Source organism: Streptopelia decaocto (genome assembly GCF_964273445.1).
Source record: "Streptopelia decaocto genome assembly, chromosome: 4".
NCBI classification, from domain to species: Eukaryota; Metazoa; Chordata; class Aves; order Columbiformes; family Columbidae; genus Streptopelia; species Streptopelia decaocto.
This window is the reverse complement of record NC_138658.1, coordinates 58970509-58989710: the sequence shown is the minus strand read 5'-3', so window position 1 is coordinate 58989710 and position 19202 is coordinate 58970509. Positions and strand designations below refer to the sequence as shown.

The following is a 19202-nucleotide window of genomic DNA, read 5'->3' as shown; positions in this document are numbered from 1 at the left end:
AACGAAGCTGGCCCATCCAGCCAACTGGTGGAGCAGAGCAGCCTGTACAACATGCACAGTGGGAGGGAGCAACGCTAAACAAGTCACCTTAGGACACCCACACCACCAGCAGGTACCTCTGGGCCCTGCCACAGGTGCTGGAATACAAAACAGCGTACGAAAGAGTTGGAAGCAACCAGAACATGTGGATAAAGCTGTAAAAATAATACTTATCAGGCAGGAAATGCAGACCCAGTGCTAAACAAATCTTGTTTCTGCCATGAGTCACAGCTCTCCACAAAGGACACCCTCAAAGCACAAAAGGCGGCGTCACCTTTCACAGCAGCACATGGGAATTCTCCGTCATCTATCAGGCTGAGGATAATGAACCATAAACAGATTGTGGGGACAGTTGTGTTCAGGCTCTAGAGAAAAAGTTTAAAGTACAAATGAAAAGTTTAAAGTATATTTTAACTTCATGAATTATATACTGATGGTGTGCCATACAGAAGGAAGGGGCTTGGCATCTTTCATCAACTTACTGTTTGGATTTTAGTATGAAAGTGACCACCTAGAAGAGTTTTTAAGCTATTTTTGCCTTTTGCATATATTTACGTTCCCAAATAAATGGGATAAAAATGATAATGTTGTAAGGCAATCTGTTTCCATGGGGGTACAGCACAAGAAACAATAAAGCCACAGCATTTCTGTGGGATTTGATTATTCGACAGATCTATGCTTCCAATTCCTGTTACCATTTTTGAAGGAAAACCAAATTATACAAAGACAGACCTCAAACAGGTTATTCAATAGATATGCTTCTGAATGTTAAAAAAAAAAAGTACTGATAATGGCCATAAACTGACCTAACAACTGTACACCAGAAACGGATTCTACCCACGGAAACAACTGAGTCCCACCAACAATTTCCCACATATGGACAAATGAACTGGTGTGCTGTCACAAGGAACATAGGAGCTTAACAGTCTTTTTGGTGCAATGCAAGCAATAAGGAAAATGTTCTCATATAGTCTGAGAAAGAGAATTCAATAGATGCTTATGGCATTCATACAGATATTTCTTCCTCTGCAATTGAAAGAAAGCATACATCTCACACACTGACTATCAGTGAGACAAATAAGTGAATCCTATTGTGCACTAGTTACTACAAAATATTCTTATTGTCTTTTGTTTTTTTAAATTGATGTTCCAAAATAATATTTGAATTTAAAAAACAAAGTTAACCAAGAATCAGTTGCTATACTTTCAATCTAAAAGCTATGACGAACAACTTTTCATATCTGTCTAGTGACTTTTATCTACCAATTCACTGTTATCTGCAATAAAGCAAATTATAATTGCTACAAGGAAGATCATAATAATTAAAGGAATATATATGACATCCTACATTACTGCCTGAACTGCTTTACAGCCAGATAACTACTTTAGTGAAATTGAGTAAAAAGAGACTGACATTACAGGAGAGTGTAACTGCTCCAAGGTGACTCTCTAGACTGAACATTTACTATTTGTCCATTGCTATTTTTACTGACAAATCTGGATAGATCTCATTAACGACACAGTAGACATGGTCTAATAATCTGATGAAGCTGGAACACTGTCAAGGTTTTAGACTTTCTTTTTTTAAACCAACAAATACACTGAATTCCTATCACAAAATAATTTATTTTAAATTTGTACAAATTACTGGCCTATATTTGGGTACTTAATGGCAATTAGTTGCAAGAAGGAAAATATCTAATTTTCTGAGGGTAAAAGCAGAGATCTTCAAACTGTGCTTTGGAATTACCGTGGAACATTTTCCATGTTCCCTCAACACTCCAGGACCTGGTGTCCTTCAAAATGCCGATGGACCACCACATTGTACATGGGCCTGGAAACCAATTGTCCGCCATGCTCTCAGAGAAACCATGACCTCTACTCATCACTTTTTATACAACTGATCCAGCTGCTATTGAACTGCCTGAAGTTTTATCCAACTTCTCATCACTGTACTCTTGGAGGTAATTACGTTGTGGAAATGGCAAACTGCAGAGTCCCCAAATGCTTTGCAATGTCACTACTCGAGGTGTTTGTTGACGGCATTTCAGTAATGTTGCTGCCATTGGCTTGAGATTAAACTGTTCAACTTATCTGAAGGAGTCAAGCACTCAAACCCAGAGAAATACACAACTACTGGCTATTCGCCTGCCATCTCACGTCCTCATCTCTGATAAAACCTGAGACAATGCAGTGCCCTTGGTTTTATCCCACAATATCACCTCTGCTTTTCCTGCTGCCCAGCACTTGCGTCACCAGCTGCCTCCTGACTGCTGAAATACAGAGCAGGTTGCTGTCATTCACTGATGACAGGAGTGATATACGCAGCTCCCCAGAGCACCACATCTTGTCTTGATGACAATATTATACCACATAATCATCACTAGACATTTAGGAATTACTATCATTCAATTTGATTAGTCAAAATAACACTAGTTTGCAACGTGGCCCAATCCTTAAAAGTTTTGCAAGTTGTGCATCAGATTGCATCATTGATTTATCTGTGTTTGTTCCTCAGCATCCCTGTGGGTATCTTAGTCCAGCCTGGAACACGGAAACATGAGAAGCAAACACTTGTTTTATTGCCTGAAAGCCCAGCACGCAGGTCTCTGTAGCACCTCTGCCAAAGGTCCCAAGAACTTTGGAGAGCAGTAAGTCACAGTGCCAGCTCGTTTAGCATTTCCACTTCCTCTTCCAAATGGCAGAGCCATTACAATGTCAACCCAATCACCTGGGGACCTCAGAGCATCCACTCCACTTTGTTCTTCCCTACAGCCACTGGCATTTGCCTGCATTTAGAAAAGCTCAGAAATTAGTGGCTCCAAAGCCTATTGGGTCCCCTTATAGAGGTTTGGTGAATTACATTTCACGCTCTGTTTGAAAAAGCAACGAGACAGAAAGTTAGAGAGATATTATAAACTAATTTTCCTTCCTGTTCTCTCTTGTCCACATGAAAAAAACAAAAAAAGTGCAAGCAATGGGAAAGGCATTCTCTGCCAATTACAAGTGGGTTAGGTTTCTCACTCTCATTTAGAATTCATGTCTGGAACATTCAACTATTTCAACTAGAACTACTGCTCAGTAGTTGCACATTTGATAAATAATTGCCCAAAACTCCTTCTCCAAATTTAAGTTGGTAATTACTAGGCAAGGAAGCTCAAGAGCACAAGCATATAACTTCCCTCTGTGGTGCCAAAGATCATACACAGTTATTAATCAAGAAATAGCCTCCTGAGAATGACAAATTAAATGGAGACTAAATTTCTTCAAACTAATTTTAGGAGGCACAGTCACATATGCATAGCTGTAAATAGCATACAGTAAATGCTCTAATGTGTGGGAGTTGACAAGGAAAAGAGAGGCCTTTTGACACTGGATTTAATTCTAGAAGCTGGCAAATCTGAGGGAGAAGCTAGCAGAAAGGACGGAGGACAACCACTGTAGTCTTACGGGTTTCCTAGGAAACCTTTCTTGCTCCCAGTAGAAAACACTGCTAAAAGTACACGTTCTCCAAGGAGCATTAAATTAGGACTAGTGCCAACTCCTAATGAAGTGAATGGAAGCACACTCACAGACTTCAGCAGAAAGGAGACCGAACTCACAGAAGTCAGATCTCTGAAGCAAGGGCAGAGCTGATCTTGCAGTTGATTTAAAAGTGTTTTTTCCCTACCACACATGTTCAACTCAGTACTGTTCAACTCATCCCATCACCCCAAGATCATGCTATCACCTACTCCTTTCTCCACCCCTGATTCTGTCATCATCCTTAGATCAAATGATTCCAAAACAGACTAAAATGAAATTGAGGCAAAAACTGAAATCCCGCCCTTCTCCACAGCAGAACATAAAGAGTTGGAAGCTTCTACAACCTTTCAAAAAGAATCCCCCAACTACTCTCAAACAAACTTCATTAATCACGTTTTTCATTCATATCCATAGCATTTAGTTATGTTTCATCTCCCTCACAGAGGGACTGGAAAACTGAGCCACTGAGGAGTTGACTCACATGAGTTTGTAAAAGTCAACAGCTTAGCATATCCATAAGCATGGCTCTCAGGCTGAGAACTAAGTACAGACATTTAAAAACACTTAAAAGCAAACAAACAAAACTCTGCAACCAAGTTTTGGTGACCAAAATTGTTTTCAAGAATTCTGTCCTCTTCACTGAAAAACACAGTACAACCACCTTTCTGTGACTGCTTTCTAGGTAAATGTTAGACAAAAAACAAAACTCCAAATAAAAATTATGTGGCAACCGAACACAGTACTTTGCTTTTTATTTATATTAATCCACCATCAATACTTGAACTCAGCTAAGGACAAGAAAAATTTAGGTGAATTCTCACTCCTGAAGTTTATTCTTTTGCATTCAGTTTGCAAGCTTATCATGGGAAATAATGACTCTTTCTGCTCCTTCAGTATTTGCCAAGTTGGCTTTGTCCCAGTATTCCTTCCTAGTCAACCTATTCAAAGTTAGTTCAAAGAATGTTCAAGGTACACGTGGTGCAGAGATTATTCAAGAGTACCAGGTGCACACTAGGCCTGAAAGGCAAATGGCTGTAGAATAAGTGGAAAAATACATAAACATGGCGGCAAAAGAACAGGCAAGAGGTTAATGATGAGCATAATAAAAGCAGAGAAAGGTGTGTGAAATGGTACAGAGCAAAAGGCACTGAAATTGAACAGCAGTCGAAAAGGGAAAAAAAAAAAAGGGGTAAATACAGAAAAAGACTGCAACACACAAAACAAGCATTCTTTTTCTCTGATGAAGAATTAAAAGCCAAACTACAAGAATATACAGCTGTGTTTGTGTGTATATGTAAGGACAAAAAAATATATCTTACCATTTTTCTTAACACCTGCAATACCAGACTTCTAAAAACATTACAGTTGCTTCAATGAGTTCAATTACTCCTAGCTTTCAAATCTGGAGGACTGAGCTTGTCGAAATGAAAAAGAATGTGACCACGGATCCGAACCCACCAGCTTCTGGTCTTTTATACCAAGATTTTGAACCCCATTCCGTATTTTAACTGTCAAGCATCAGCAATGTGAGAGTATTTGTTTAGAGCTACCATGTCTTTTCATGCTATGTTATCTCCTATTTTGAAAACACTTCAAAACATTTACAAAATGGGTAGGGAAGAGAACTTAAACTACAATGAAACTAAGAGGGCTGGAGAAGCTCTGTACCACTGAGGGATACAGTAAACTGGAAAAACACTACCAGTTACTTCACAGATTAGAGCCACCTTCTCACAGATCCATGATGATGTTGGAGTTAATGGCTTAATTGCACAAAATTAATCACAACAGCCAAAGAAAGAGGAAGGCATAAGAGGGAAGCCTCTACCCTGCTATATGTACTATAGACTTCATGCAGAAAAACAGGCTGTAAGCCTGCTGTGGGAACAGAGAGAAAGGAAGGAAAAATGGAATATAAATCACTAGGCCTCCAGTTGTTCCTGAAAAAAAGAAATTATATGTATGCTTACGTATTTGCAAGAACATAGCTTAGCAGTCATTAAACTTTGCTGCAATCAAGAAACCCCTAAACCAGAAATAAGTGTTCAATTTCAGGATTAAGTTTTTAGGTTAAATTATATAAAAAGTTAAAAAGTTCTGAGGCAATTCTAAATGACTTTTTAAAGCAAATAGTGACATTTCCACTGAACATACCTCAGGAACTGCCTCTATCTCTTAACCCTTCCCTGCCATGTGACACCACCCCTGCCCCCAAATAAGACTTCATTTGGGAAATGAGAGATCAGATGCAGTGCTGCATGATTAGGATACTACTGAAAGTACACTTTTTACTTTCTTCTGGATAATTTTGTGTGGTTGCAGGCACCGAGTGCACAGGTAGACTCCAATTCTGGACATACTGTACTAGCACGGATCTGGGCCCACACAAACTCCCACTGAAATAACGGGGAGAAGTGACAGGTTCAGGATGCTGAACTCATGCATCTTTTTGACAGGTCAAGGCCTTAAGTGATGCTCACATAACATAACAGAGGCAAAGACCTCCTGAAATTGAAGGAATTCACCAGTGTCCATCATACTCCAGGACGGTAGATTCAGCCAGGTTGATCTTGGCCCAAGCCGTTTGTACAAAAGTTTTGTTTGCTAGCTGTAAACATAATAATGCTATTTTATAGTTATACAGAATTAATGCAATGCAAAATGCAATGTAAAAACCAGCATGCCGACCTACTACACACTTCATAGTTTTGTCTATTAACCCAGCTTGACTTTGATGATATTCCTTTAAATTATACTGACCTCGAGTTGTTTTGAATTTGGTAATTATCCTACACAAATATGCGTACCTGGAAACATTGTGGAACTTTTAATGAGGATGTAGTAGATAATACAGTTTTCTACCCTTGCATTCTGAAAATCCTCATTCTACCTGTTGAAGCTCACAGCCCCTATCCTATGAAAGATTTTTCTCCCATTGCACACGGGTCTCAAAACCTTTTCCTTCATGACTCAAGACAAGTTAAGAAAACAAAGCATTCGCCACACGAGCGCACTGGTTAGAGCGGCCGCTTGCTGGGCCTCCTGCGGCCGGCAGCACCGCCAGCCCGGGCCTCAGCCGATCCCCGGTGCCCGGCCCCGACAGCGGGCTGGGCACCTGAAAACGGGCTTTCCGGCAGCCGGTACACGCGAGAGGTTCGCAGACACTGGCTCCCGGTGCTTCGCAGCCGCGCAGGGGCCGGCGGCCCGAGGGCGGGTGGCGGCGGGGCCGTGCCACCTGGCAGCCGTGCCCGCGCAGCTCCGCCTCGCCCGGCTGCAGCTCAGCGCCCCCGCCCCGCCGGCCGCACCTGCTGCCGCGCCAGCCGCGGGGTCAGGCTCCGCTCCCGGCCCAGGGCCCGCTCCCGCCGGCTGTGCCCTGCGCCTCGGCAGAGTCTCCCTGAAGAGCGGGACGGCAGCCGGGCGAGGCGGAGGGGCCAGCCGGACGGCGCACCCGCCCGCCCCTCTCCCCGGCGATGCCAGAAGGGCCGGCGCCCGAGCCCGCGGCCACCGTCACCCGCCCCGCCGCCTCACCTCGCTCACCAGCCCCTGCCAGTCGCTCTCGCTGCGGCGGGAGCTCATGGCTCCGGCGGCCCGTGGCGGCGAGCGGCCCCGCCCGCCCCAGCTTTCCGCCGGGGAGCCTGCGGGGAGAGGCGGGGCCTGCGGCCGCCTCCTGCCGAGCGGCCGGGGCCGCCCGGGCGGGGTGCCGGGCACGGGCCTGCGGCGGCGCTTCAGCGCCCGCGGCCTGGCGCGGCCCTTCCCGCCGAGCGCCGCCGGGCCCAGGGCCGTCTCCGCACGGCGCAGGGCCCCGGCAGAGCCGGGCAGGACCGCGGTGCCTGGGCAGGAGGAGGAGAGACAGGTCTGCAGGGGAGAGTGGGGAGCACAGCGCAGTCACCCACCGAGGGCTGTGCAGAAGTGGCTGAGATGTGTTGCTCAGATTGTCCTCATCTCCTACATCCTCCTGCTGTATAGCAGCAGGGCTCCGCTGCCATCCCAGGCACCAAACACACCTGTGGGGTGTGCATCAGGATACTGTACTGCAGTAGAGACTGCTAGATCTCTGAGGTCATTGTTGGACCACTCCCCATCATCTTTGCCAAGTCTTGGGAAACAGGAGAGGTGCCTGAAGACTGGAGGAAAGCAAATGTCACTCCAGTCTTCAAAAAGGGCAAGAAGGAGGACCCAGGTAACTATAGACTGGTCAGCCCCACCTCCATCCCTGGGAAAGTAATGGAACAGCTTATCCTTGGTGCCATCTCAAGGCATATCAAGGATAAGAGGGACATTAGGGGCAGTCAACATGGCTTCATCAAGGGGAAGTCATGCCTGACCAAGCTCATTGACTTTTATGAGGACATAACGAGGTGGATAGATCATGGCAGAGCGGTGGACGTGGTCTACCTTGACTTCAGTCTCCCACAGCATCCTTAAGCTAAACTGAGGAAGTGCGGTCTGGACGATCGGGTAGTGAGGTGGACTGCGAACTGGCTGAAGGAAAGAAGCCAGAGAGTCGTGGTCAATGGGGCAGAGTCTAGTTGGAGGCCTGTATCTAGTGCAGTGCCTCAGGGGTCAGTACTGGGGCCTGTATTATTCAATATATTCATCAATGACTTGGACGAGGGAATAGAGTGTACTATCAGCAAGTTTGCTGATGACACCAAGCTGGGAGGAGTGGCTGACACGCCAGAAGGCTGTGCTGCCATCCAGCGAGACCTGGACAGGCTGGAGAGTCAGTCAGGGAAAAATTTAATGAAATATAACAAGGGAAAGTGTAGAGTCATGCATCTGGGTAGGAGCAATCCCAGGTTCCAGTATAAGTTGGGGAATGACCTATTAGAGAGCAGTGTAGGGGAAAGGGACCTGGGGGTCCTGGTGGACAACAGGATGACCATGAGCCAGCACTGTGCCCTTGTGGCCAGGAAGGCCAATGGCATCCTGGGGTGTATTAGAAGGGGGGTGGTTAGTAGGTCGAGAGAGGTTCTCCTTCCCCTCTACTCTGCCCTGGTGAGACCACATCTGGAATATTGTGTCCAGTTCTGGGCCCCTCAGTTGCAGAAGGACAGGGAACTGCTGGAGAGAGTCCAGCACAGAGCCACAAAGATGATGGAGTGGAGCATCTCCCTTATGAGGAAAGGCTGAGGGAGCTGGGGCTCTTTAGTTTGGAGGAGACTGAGGGGTGACCTTATTAATGTTTACAAATATATAAAGGGTGAGTGTCACAAGGATGGGGCCAGGCTCTTCTTGGTGACAACCAGTGGTAGGACAAGGCGTAATGGGTTCAAATTGGAACACAAGAGGTCCCACTTAAATTTGAGAAGAAACTTCTTCTCAGTGAGGGTAACAGAGCACTGGAACAGGCTGCCCAGGGGGGTTATGGAGTCTCCTACTCTGGAGACATTAAAAACCCGCCTGGACACATTCCTGTGTAACCTCATCTAGTTGTTCCTGCTTCGGCAGGGGGATTGGACTAGATGATCTTTTGAGGTCCCTTCCTATCCCTAACATTCTGTGATTCTGTGATCTTTCTTATAACCCCCCTTTAAGTACTGAAAGGCTGCAATAAGGTCTCCCCAGAGCCTTCTCTTCTCCAGGCTGAACAACCCAAACTCGCTCAGCCTGTACACCCAGCAGAGCTGTTCCAGCCCTCTGATCATTTTTCCGGCCTCCTCTGGCCCATCTCCAACAGGTCCATGTCTCTCTGAGGACTCCAGAGCTGGACACAGGACTCCAGGTGGGGTCTCACCAGAGCAGAGGGGCAGAATCACCTCCCTCAGCCTGCTGGCCACGCTCCTTTTGATGCTGCCCAGGATTTGGTTGGCTTTCTGGGCTGCAAGCGCACTTTGCTGGCTCGTGTCCAATTTTTCATCAGCCATAGGTATTATTTGTATGTAACCCACCCTCTGCAAATCAGCTACACACATTGTGTGTGTAAATTAAGACAGAGCAGGAGGACAAAGAGGTAGAAAACCATCTTCTCAAGACATGATACTATTACACTGCCCACTTCGGGCACAGATCTCTATTGTCACTCAGTTCGCAGAGGTGTAAATAATGTAACGATGCAGGACTTGGTCTGTCTTCTTCTTCCTGCTAGTGCAGACCCCTCCATCAGCATTGAAACCCAAGCCCCTCCATCAGCATTGAAACCCAAACACACTCCACACCCTTCCAGATACCTCTGTGGCTCAGCTGCACCCAACAGAGTCGAAGTGTAATTACATGGAGTATTTGAGCAGTTTAACCAACAATTACACTTTGTTTTAAATAACACAACAAACAGTTCAAGACAACACAATAAAATATGTGTGCCTTATTCCTTAACACAATTTCCCGACTGTTAAGATTTGTTTGTGGTTTGGCATCTAAGCACAGTGTCCTCCTGTTCTCTAAAATGGCAGGTGATGCCTCGGTCTTGCCACTGACAACATTTCCATTTCGGGTGCTTAATTGATGTCTTATGTGGGAAGAAATATAGGCCACATCTGAAAAGAGCAGGAGCTCTCTTTGAATGTAAAATTATCAAGTTTAATAAATGCTTGTGGTTATCTCCATATATATATATATTTTTAAAAAAGTCCAGGAGAGCAGTTAGCTTTAGTATGGAGCTCTAGTTTAATAGACACAGAGTTCATACATTTTACCTGCAAATTATAAATCAAACTTAGACATTTTCTCCAAATTATGGCCCATTTTCTCCTAAATTAGCTGTTCTTCATCTCCAGGCATTCTGTAACTTTAGTGCTCTAGAGGGTACATTTGTCTTGCCTTTGTTCATATTTTTCTGTGGTTTACATTGTCCTGGGTGTGATATATCACAATCCTGCATGTCTTTCCAAGCTTCTCAGCAAACCATTGCTGAAAACCGCGTCTTGTTTGCACAGGCAAATAGCAAATAATGAAAATTAAATGAAGAAGAACTATAATTTAAACCCACTGCTTAAAAGAATCATTAATGGTATTAGAAACTCCATCATTTTCGTAGTATTAATAGTTAAAGCTACACAATTTTTGTTGTAGATGAATCAAACAATCTTTTTCCCAGTTCTGCTTCTCATTTGCAGAATTTATCTCCTCTGTTTTCTTGGTCTGGTAGTATGCCAGACTCAGAATGCTCTTGCAGAAACAGCTCCGCTTGTAAGAAAAATAACCCTCTAACAGCCTTCATTTTTGAGGGATGTCACTCATTTTAATCCCAAGGCTGCTCACACTCCCCACAAACATAAGGTTTTAATTTTTATTTATGGTAATTATTCAAATGAAAAGTAAGTATTAATGAAAGAGAGGTTATTAATACAAAAGGATCTTTCAATGTTTCCAGCTCTTATGATTTTATCAAAAGTCTGATGAGAGCTGGTGCTTTTCAAAGAGCCCAAGCTCTTGGGTGAGAATAACCACTTTCTTCTGAAGTAAGAGGAAGATTCAAGGGAATAAATAAAAAATAAGCTGAAATGTGCCTTGAGTGCTCTTGATGGGATCAGAAAGGAAACAAAAGAACCCAAATATGTATTTGTAAGTAATCACTTTTAGTGCCTGCTATCAGGCCTTTTGGCAGCTGCTTCAGCTTTTCTCATCCTTCCTGCCTTATTTACCAGAGAGGGGTAATTGCCTTGCCCAAGGAAACCAAGGTTTCAAACATAACCCGGAAGGGAAATTGCAGGTCTCAGGAGTATCAATCTGCTGGGTTAATTGCAAAACTAACAAGGTATTGTGATTCTTCTCCTACCTGCTGCAGTAACTACTTTTGCACCATCACCTTGCCAGCATCAGAAGAATACAGTATTGTCGTTGAACCTCTGAGGAAAAAAATCATCTCTCAGCCTTCCTCTTCAGCCACCATCTCATTGTCTTTGTCTCTAGATCTGTTATCTTCTTTGCTTTCTTCCTCTATACATTCACTAGATAAACTTATCTGCTTCTAGTGTTTCATCTCCCTTCTCTGCAATTCTGCTTCGTGATCAATCTTTCCCTCAGTATCTTGAGTTCATCTGGCTTTTCACCAGATTACCCTCCACTTCTCTAAGCATTTTCCACATTTCATTACAAAGGCTCCAGGCTTTCTAAAAACACTTTTTCTTTTTTTTTTTTCCACATTCAGAATCAGATCCGAGCTACTGTGGCTCTTTGATGCAACTACTCAGGTAAACACATGTAGGAGATTTATCCGACAGTTTTCACTTGTAGGAGATTTAATCAACAGTTCTAAAACACAGCTTTCAGAAATCAGTGTCTTTGTCAGTCATTAAAAAAGAAAATAACACATTTTTTCATCCATAGGTAATCTAATGAATGGATTGCTTCAAATTTTGCAGTTTATTTTTGTCAACATTTGTCTACTGCACTAGCATCATCATTACATCTCTGTCCAGCTCTAAAGAAATATATGATTAAAAAAACAGTGTAAATCCTTAATATCTGGACAGGCTACATAATTGAAATGTAATGAAAACATGTAGTGCTTGTCCCCCTGAAGGATGATTCAATTTGACTCTCCACAGATGTTTCAGGGTTCCATTTAATCAGGATTTAAATACCTCTGAATGAGGATATAACCTGTCATAGATAAAACATGCACTTTGGTACCTTTGGTAATTTGTATCAGTATTATTCTGGCTCATGTTCTTGCTAATCTGATGACAGATAAATACATGTTCAAACCCTCATGCACACATTCTGGAGGAAGCATCCTATGTTTGTGGGGGTTACTATTACTTTTAGCATTTTTCTGTTCCCCTGCTTGTTTTCCTTTCTTTGCTTTTGCCTTTCCTTGTCAGAGGCTGCTTTGGGTCCATTTATATTCCAGCTGCGCCTCCTCAATTTTCTCAGGTTCATTGCTGGTTTCACTGTCCTGTATCAGCTCTTCTACTTCACATGCATGATCTGTCAGCAGGACAATATGATCTGCAGATCAGAAGCAGTTTAGCAGTTATTAATTTATGTTGAATCCTTTTGTGCCCAGTCAGGTCTGTGAAGGACACATCTTAGGCAAACACCAAAGATCTTTAAAGGGATGGTGTTTCTTTTTTCCTCTTCAACAGTTTTGCACCTACAATGTATTGTGTTCCTTCATGTATTATATGATGCATGTGACATTAAAACTTGAGACAGTCTTTTTCCTTTTTCCTTTCTTTATCTTTTTCTAAGTGACTGAGAAGGCAAATTCAATAGTGTTCTGTTATATGAGTTTTTTTAGGAATAATATATTATGTATAACTTCATATGTTAGCGCCTTAAACAATTTCGGTTTAAAGGCTGGTTTCTCCAAGGCCCTGTGATGTTGCAGCACCTGGCGCTTTGGCACGCTTCTGTCGAGAGAAGTTTGGAGCCTCAGGTAATATGGGAGGTTTCCTTGAAAAACAGTTTGTTGGGTGCTTCCTAGCTAGCTATGGCTCAGAAAATGGGCAGGATGGTGGGCACAGGTGTTTAAGCAGGTCACTGACCCTTAGATATTGCTAGTAAACACCCATTATATAGAAACGCTCAGTTCAAATACACTCTTGTGTGGATGTACTGAGCTTGACACCAAGCATGGACTTAGTGAAGTCCCCCAGGACCACCAGGCTGTGGACGAGGCTCTGGAAGATGCTGGGAAGGAGTTCAAATCCTATTCAACCACGAGAGCTCGAAGTTCTTTAAGAGCATCTGTAAAATTAATTGGTTTGATCTATGCTGTATTGGAAAAGTTCAGCACTCTTGTCTCTGCTAGCGATAGTAGATAACTTTGTATGGGTTACAAATAAGTTATTTTATGTTCACCAGCAGAATTCATGGCTCTTCTTTCCCTCACCCTAAGAATAAGGAAGACTCAGTAGGATATAGAACACAGCAGTAAAGAAAAAAAGTATAAAATCTCAGAGCCTGTTTCAAGGCCTTGTCATTACAATTGAATATAGAGTTAGTGTAAATGAATTCTGTTTTCCTAGAGGCATCAAACTCCACCTGTCAAGACAGTCTCTCAGGAGAGACTGGAAAGTCTCTCACTGCCCTCCTTCTGCATTATTATTATTTCCTTTAAAGTATCTGCTATTGATGTAACTAAAAATGCAATATAAGATCAGAGAAAATATTTTGTCAAGTGACTCAGACAGGCACAACTGACGGGTACTAAGGAAACGTGTTCTGCATTTTATGTTCCTCTGAATGTGTTAGAAATAGATAAGAAATAGTTCATTTTACTAAGAAATACAGGTGGGGAATTCAGACTACTCTCTGTTACTATGAAATTGAAGAGTGACCTAGTACTGTCATCAAATCTGACATATGAGTGGCTTTTCAGACTTGTAAGTTCATTTTTCAACTGGTGGGGTGTATCAAATCCCTGAAAATTGTCTGACCATTGCGGAGACATTTTTTGCTGTGACCACACCAGCCTCCAGCACCAAGACCAGCACTTTGCATATGTGATCAATACTCAACAGACTGTAAGCAAAGAACAAGGTAGAGAATCTGGAAGACAACCAGCCTGATCCTGTGCTTCCTAGTCAATTCAGAAGACATAAAGAAGGGAAGCTCACTGAGACAGAGCACAAAAATTAAATTGAAACAGAACTTGTTGAGAATATTACAGAAAAATAAGTTTCCATTTGAAAATATTTATCTGGAAAAAACAAAAAGTATCAGTTTTGGTATCCATTTTTTCTGGATTCGTGAGGTAATTTCTCATCACACCCTGACTGCATGCCTTAGAATGGGCAGTGGCACCCAGTGACACTGAGCTGAAGTCTGCATCTTTTACATTCAAGTTGTGCAGACATTTGGGGCTTCAACCTCCGTCTCTTCTAGGTGAAGTTTGGTGAACATTCTTTTATCTTCCAGGAAGCTTCTCCAGTTGGTAAAAGCAGTTAAATGTTAATTGGATCAAGGAGCTGAAGCTTGGATTTCTACATCCCAGGTAAAGCCATAGCTAGTGGGATATAGCCTCCCTCTCTTCTCGTAAATATTTAGTTATGAAAGTGCAACAGCTTTAACAGAAGAAATTGAGAGATCTGTTTTTATCCTCCAGGTTTGAATCAGATGGAAATAAATAAAACCCCGTAATTCCTCTATCACAGGAGCCGTTGGAATAGATGAGGTTCTAGAGTGACAGTCTCTTTTCTTTGCCCCTGCTGCTTTATTGTATTGGTGGCAATTTTACTGATGAGATTATGATCCTATGAAATTATTATTTGAGTGAAAGTAGAGCTATGCCTTTAGTTTACTCATTGCTGCTTGTTTTACCTCTGAATTTTATACCTTTTCCTTTTTATTATTGGTTTCTGTTTTTTTCAAAATAATCTCTTTCGCTACAAAGTGGTTTTTATCTTCATGCTTGTTGGTCACTGAATCAATTTAAAATATAATCTCCTGGTCCTAGTGAGAGGTCATATGTGGATGGTATGTTTATTTATTCACTCTGACAAATGGTGGAGGCACCATACAAACCAGTATCAAGCAGAACCCCATAAAACTAGATAAGATAAGGGCTGAGGGCTCTGAGTTGTATTCAGCAGTGGGCAGAAATCACAGGCTGAAGTGGGTGCTCTCCCTGGCCCTTGCCTTGTCCCCCAGAGGCAGTTTGTAAGAACAAATGAAAATTATGAAACAGCTTCTGAATCAGGATTTTAAACCAAGTGTACTGAAATGAATGAAAATGGATTTCAATTAATTTGTGTATGCCAAGCATATCTACGGTGCTTTCTTTAGCCACCTGTTCTACATCTGCCCTCTTTTGCAAGTCCCATTCCTAAAACCTCCAAGAGAGCATGAGGGGGAGTTTTGAGAGTGTGTACTAGCAATGTGGTGTGGTTAGCCGTATGCAGAGATAAGAAGCCAAAAACATTTAGACCTCTGCTCTTTCTGGTTTTGCCAGAAATATTTTCTCCATGAAGGGTTTTCTCCATCATGGACTTCAAGTTTTGTATCTTCACCAAAAGGGTTGGCAAGCATTGGAACAGTCTGCCCAAGGAAGTGGTTGAGCCACCATCCCTGGAGATGTTTAAAAGACGTGTGGAGGTGGCACGTAGGGACCTGGTTTAGTGGTGGACTTGGCAGTGTTAGGTTTATGGTTGTACTCAATGATTTAAACGTTCTTTCCCAATCTAAATGCTTCTGTGATTCTATATCAAGATTCTTGTTGAGTAAGCAGCATCTTTGCTTTACAGAAATATGTACATTTAAAGGCTGGAATAAATAAAATTAACAGTGCGTTCACCACTGAAGGTGGAGTCCAAAAGGATTATACTGTTTAAGCAACTTTAGGGCTAGAAGATGCAGAGACACCTGTGGTGGAACTTTAAATGCAATGAGGAGCCTAATTCCTGTCCAGACTTTAAGACGTCTGTCCCTTCTGCAATAAAATAAACAATGACACTGTCATCTAATGGAGTGCACTGAGTAATGTGGACCCTTGTTGTTTCTGTGTTTGAGTAGGGTGGCAGCCAATTTGCTTTGCTTTGGTGGAACGTTGCTAGTTATTAGGACCATCCTGTGAGCTTGCTGTGCTCAGTCATAGTTGTTCTCAGTCCTAGACTGTTCTCAGTCTGTTTCTAAAATAAAGAGAAAAAAAAAAATCCACACAATAAGAAAAAGAAGTAAAAATGTCTTGGAGGTTGTCCTCTCGGACATTTTGCTGATGGAGAGTGTACCCTGCACTCTCCAGCGCTCCAATTCTACACTGTTCACAGGTTTCTCTAACAGCACAATGTCATTTTTCTCATCTTTAGTGGCTGGGCAGGTTCTGACACACCAGGAAAATGTATCTATTTCAATTTGGTATTTAACAAGGTGCACAGATGGTGTTAAAAAGCAGGTAGGAGTGGTTAATCACCTGTGAATTTTCGGCATTTTTCTGCTGTCCATAGAGGACTTTAGAAGTGCATTTACTGCATGGGTTTCTCCACGATGATTTGCATTTTCATGGTTGTTTTCAATCAATCACCCCAGAGAGGTTTGCAAATCTTCTCATTCCAAAGCAGTGAAGACCTGCCCACGTCCACATCCATAGTGCAACAAATGATTTGGGACCTGAATCATGTGGTATTCAGTGCTCACGTTCAGGCATATCCATACCTCATCACACCCTCAATTGTTTCATTTTACTGACACCATCTGTTTCTTGTGCCTAAACCGATTTGTACTCCATTTCAAGAGCTGTCCCCTATGCCCCTGTAAATCGTTCTCCTGTACAGTCTGTAACAAATACTTTCCTGGAATCTGGATGAATTATGTCAACGATTTCATCTTTATCAATTCAGCAATGCATTGAAATGACCCTAATACATTTGTCATACATGATCTTCTTTGAACAGAACCATGCAGCATTCCCTTTACTAAATCACATCTCTAACTGAGTTGTAATCTTCTCCTTATAAATGTTTCCATTATCTTGCTCACTACTACAGTCAGTCTTACAGGTCTGCATTTTGTTGGGTCTTCCCAGTGTCTCTATTTGACAGCTACTGAAGCCGCTCAACAGTGAAGTGCATTTCAGGTAAATATCATTGATGTGCTCCTTAAAAGAATAAGAAAAAAATTAAAACCCAGTAAAAAATACTCTTGGTATTCAATAGTAGTTTTACAAATTCACTGAAATAAATGAAGAATAAAGGAGAATTTCTTTATTGCTGGCAGTTAGTGGCATTGATGGATCAAGGCATAGCCATTCTCAGTATGGCCAAACAATTTCACTGTATAGAATTTTATATGGCTACAGCTAAAATTCAATGAACTGACTCAGAAGGTTCAGGATAAACTATAACAGTAACTTAAGCCCTCAAATCGATTTGGTATTTTAAAAGGACAGAGAGCAGCACAATGTCATCTTCCTTCACAGATGTAACTTTAACTGAAACTGTAAATCCAAAGCAGAGTATTGGGGGATAAGGGTATATAATGTGTGATTTAAGACCCATCCTGGAAATCAGTGAGGATTTGAGTACACCAACTCTAAAACATAATCGGAGCGTTATAAGAGTCCATCCAGAAAGTTAGGAGGATATTTTTTTAAAGAATAAAGATAAATTTCATATCTTAAAGAAGCTATTTTTGAAGAGTGCTGGGCAAGATGAGAAAAGAAAATGACTGTGAAAGAAGCAGCACAGCAGCAGAGGCATAGATAACCACTCATCCTACTATCCTCTCAAGATACGAGCTGGGGATGATTTCCATCAACGACTTCCAAATATAGCATTATTCAGCTTTCATTTGTTGTCAATCTAATTTGAATGCAAGTTATTCAGAGCGCATGGCTGTTTTGCCTTTGTATTTGCCTGTAAAGCGCTGCACGCTCCAAGCCAGGAAAAAAGGCAGAATTCATGGATTAGAAGAGATAACGTCCTCATTGAAAGTCCTGTGTGCAAATGCTTGTTTTCTAATCACCTTTGTCAAACCTGCCCCTGCTACACCACAGAGAGCAATTCATCTTCAAAGTAAGAAGAACTGCAGCTTATTTTATACTAAACCTGGGACAGACTCTCCACTTATGAGGAACTGGAGAAACTCCTGCCAATTTATATTAACTTCCATGGAAAAAACACCTGAACTCCCAAGATTTGGCTTTGCTTATGACCTGAAGTTCACAGAGCTCTTAGTATTGAACAAACTCCATGTTTGAGATGAAATCCTGAATTCACACTGAAGCGAAATAGTTTTTTCATTGACATTGGAAAGGCCAAGGTTTCAATCCTTCCTTTTGAGACAGGAGTTAAAGAAGTTTATGCATGCTATGGCATGGCTACATCAGAATTGAGTGCTGTAGAGGTTGTCCACAAATAACACAACAAATACTATCCCTTGGGCTGTAAGTTCAGAGATAGTCACTGTGACCTAAAATAGTAACTTGTTATGTGCCAACAAGTCCATCTTCTTTCTCTTAACTCTAAATAAAAGCATAAAAGTTTAACTGAATAGAAAATTAGAACCTGAGAATGTGCATCTTCCTGCCTTTTATTAGCCTACTGAGTAATTTCTCTCTTTCAGCTTCCCTTTCCCTTTTGCCCCCTCTTTACAATAAATCTACTCTTTGGCTCTGGATGGGCTGTTTTTCTCTCTGACTTCATTTTGTGCCCTTGTCTTTGAGCAGCTTTCCACGCTCTCCACCCTAGGGCCTGACTGAAGGACTAGTTCACCATTACAAAAGTGCAGGTCAGAGAGGCTTTCCTCTCCTGAATACCCAGATCTGTCACTGGACCATCCATGGCCCCCTTCTCGGTCTCAAATGAGGCCAGAGTCAGGACTGCTGTCTTTGCTGTAACTCTGACAGTTACTTTTGGGCTTGAGGTCCATTTGCAGTTTGATCAGAAGCCATTGCTGAGTATTATAAATGAAGCACTTGCAAGGCACTACAGCACATCCTACCCGAGCCTCCAGTAATGTCAGCCAAGGGTAAAATCAGGCCACGAGAGTAACTACTAGCAGCACACTCACCCCAGGGTGCAGACAGAGACTGTGTGTGACAGGCATGGATCTGCCGGTGTGCTCTTGGACCACCGCTTTTCCCAAGAGAACTCCGAGCTGTACACGAGAGCTGGGTCCAGCAAATCAATCCACAGCTCTCACAGAGAGTTCACCCCATTCCCGGCGAGGGTCAGCTGGGTATCTGAGGCAGGACTTTGAAAAATGCCAGCTAATGATGGAAAGCACAAGAATTGACCAAACAAGACGAATACCTA

At 42.5% G+C, this 19202-nt stretch overlaps 1 protein-coding gene across 4 annotated transcripts in view; it reads right to left on the bottom strand.

Moving 5' to 3' along the window:
• CCDC149 (coiled-coil domain containing 149) overlaps positions 1-7201 on the bottom strand; it is a 51512-nt gene extending 44311 nt beyond the window's left edge. For 3 of the 4 annotated variants that reach the window (XR_014183918.1, XM_082051149.1, XM_082051150.1), the window contains exon 1: positions 7093-7201. Coding sequence is in view for 2 of the 4 variants with exons in the window: in XM_082051149.1 (XP_081907275.1) it covers positions 7093-7140 (48 nt within the window). In the remaining 2 variants the exon portion in view is untranslated. Of the gene's footprint in view, positions 1-6869; positions 6992-7092 lie in introns of those variants that run through there. The other variant, XM_082051151.1, reaches the window with a different exon arrangement.
• Between the last annotated feature and the right edge of the window lie 12001 nt (positions 7202-19202).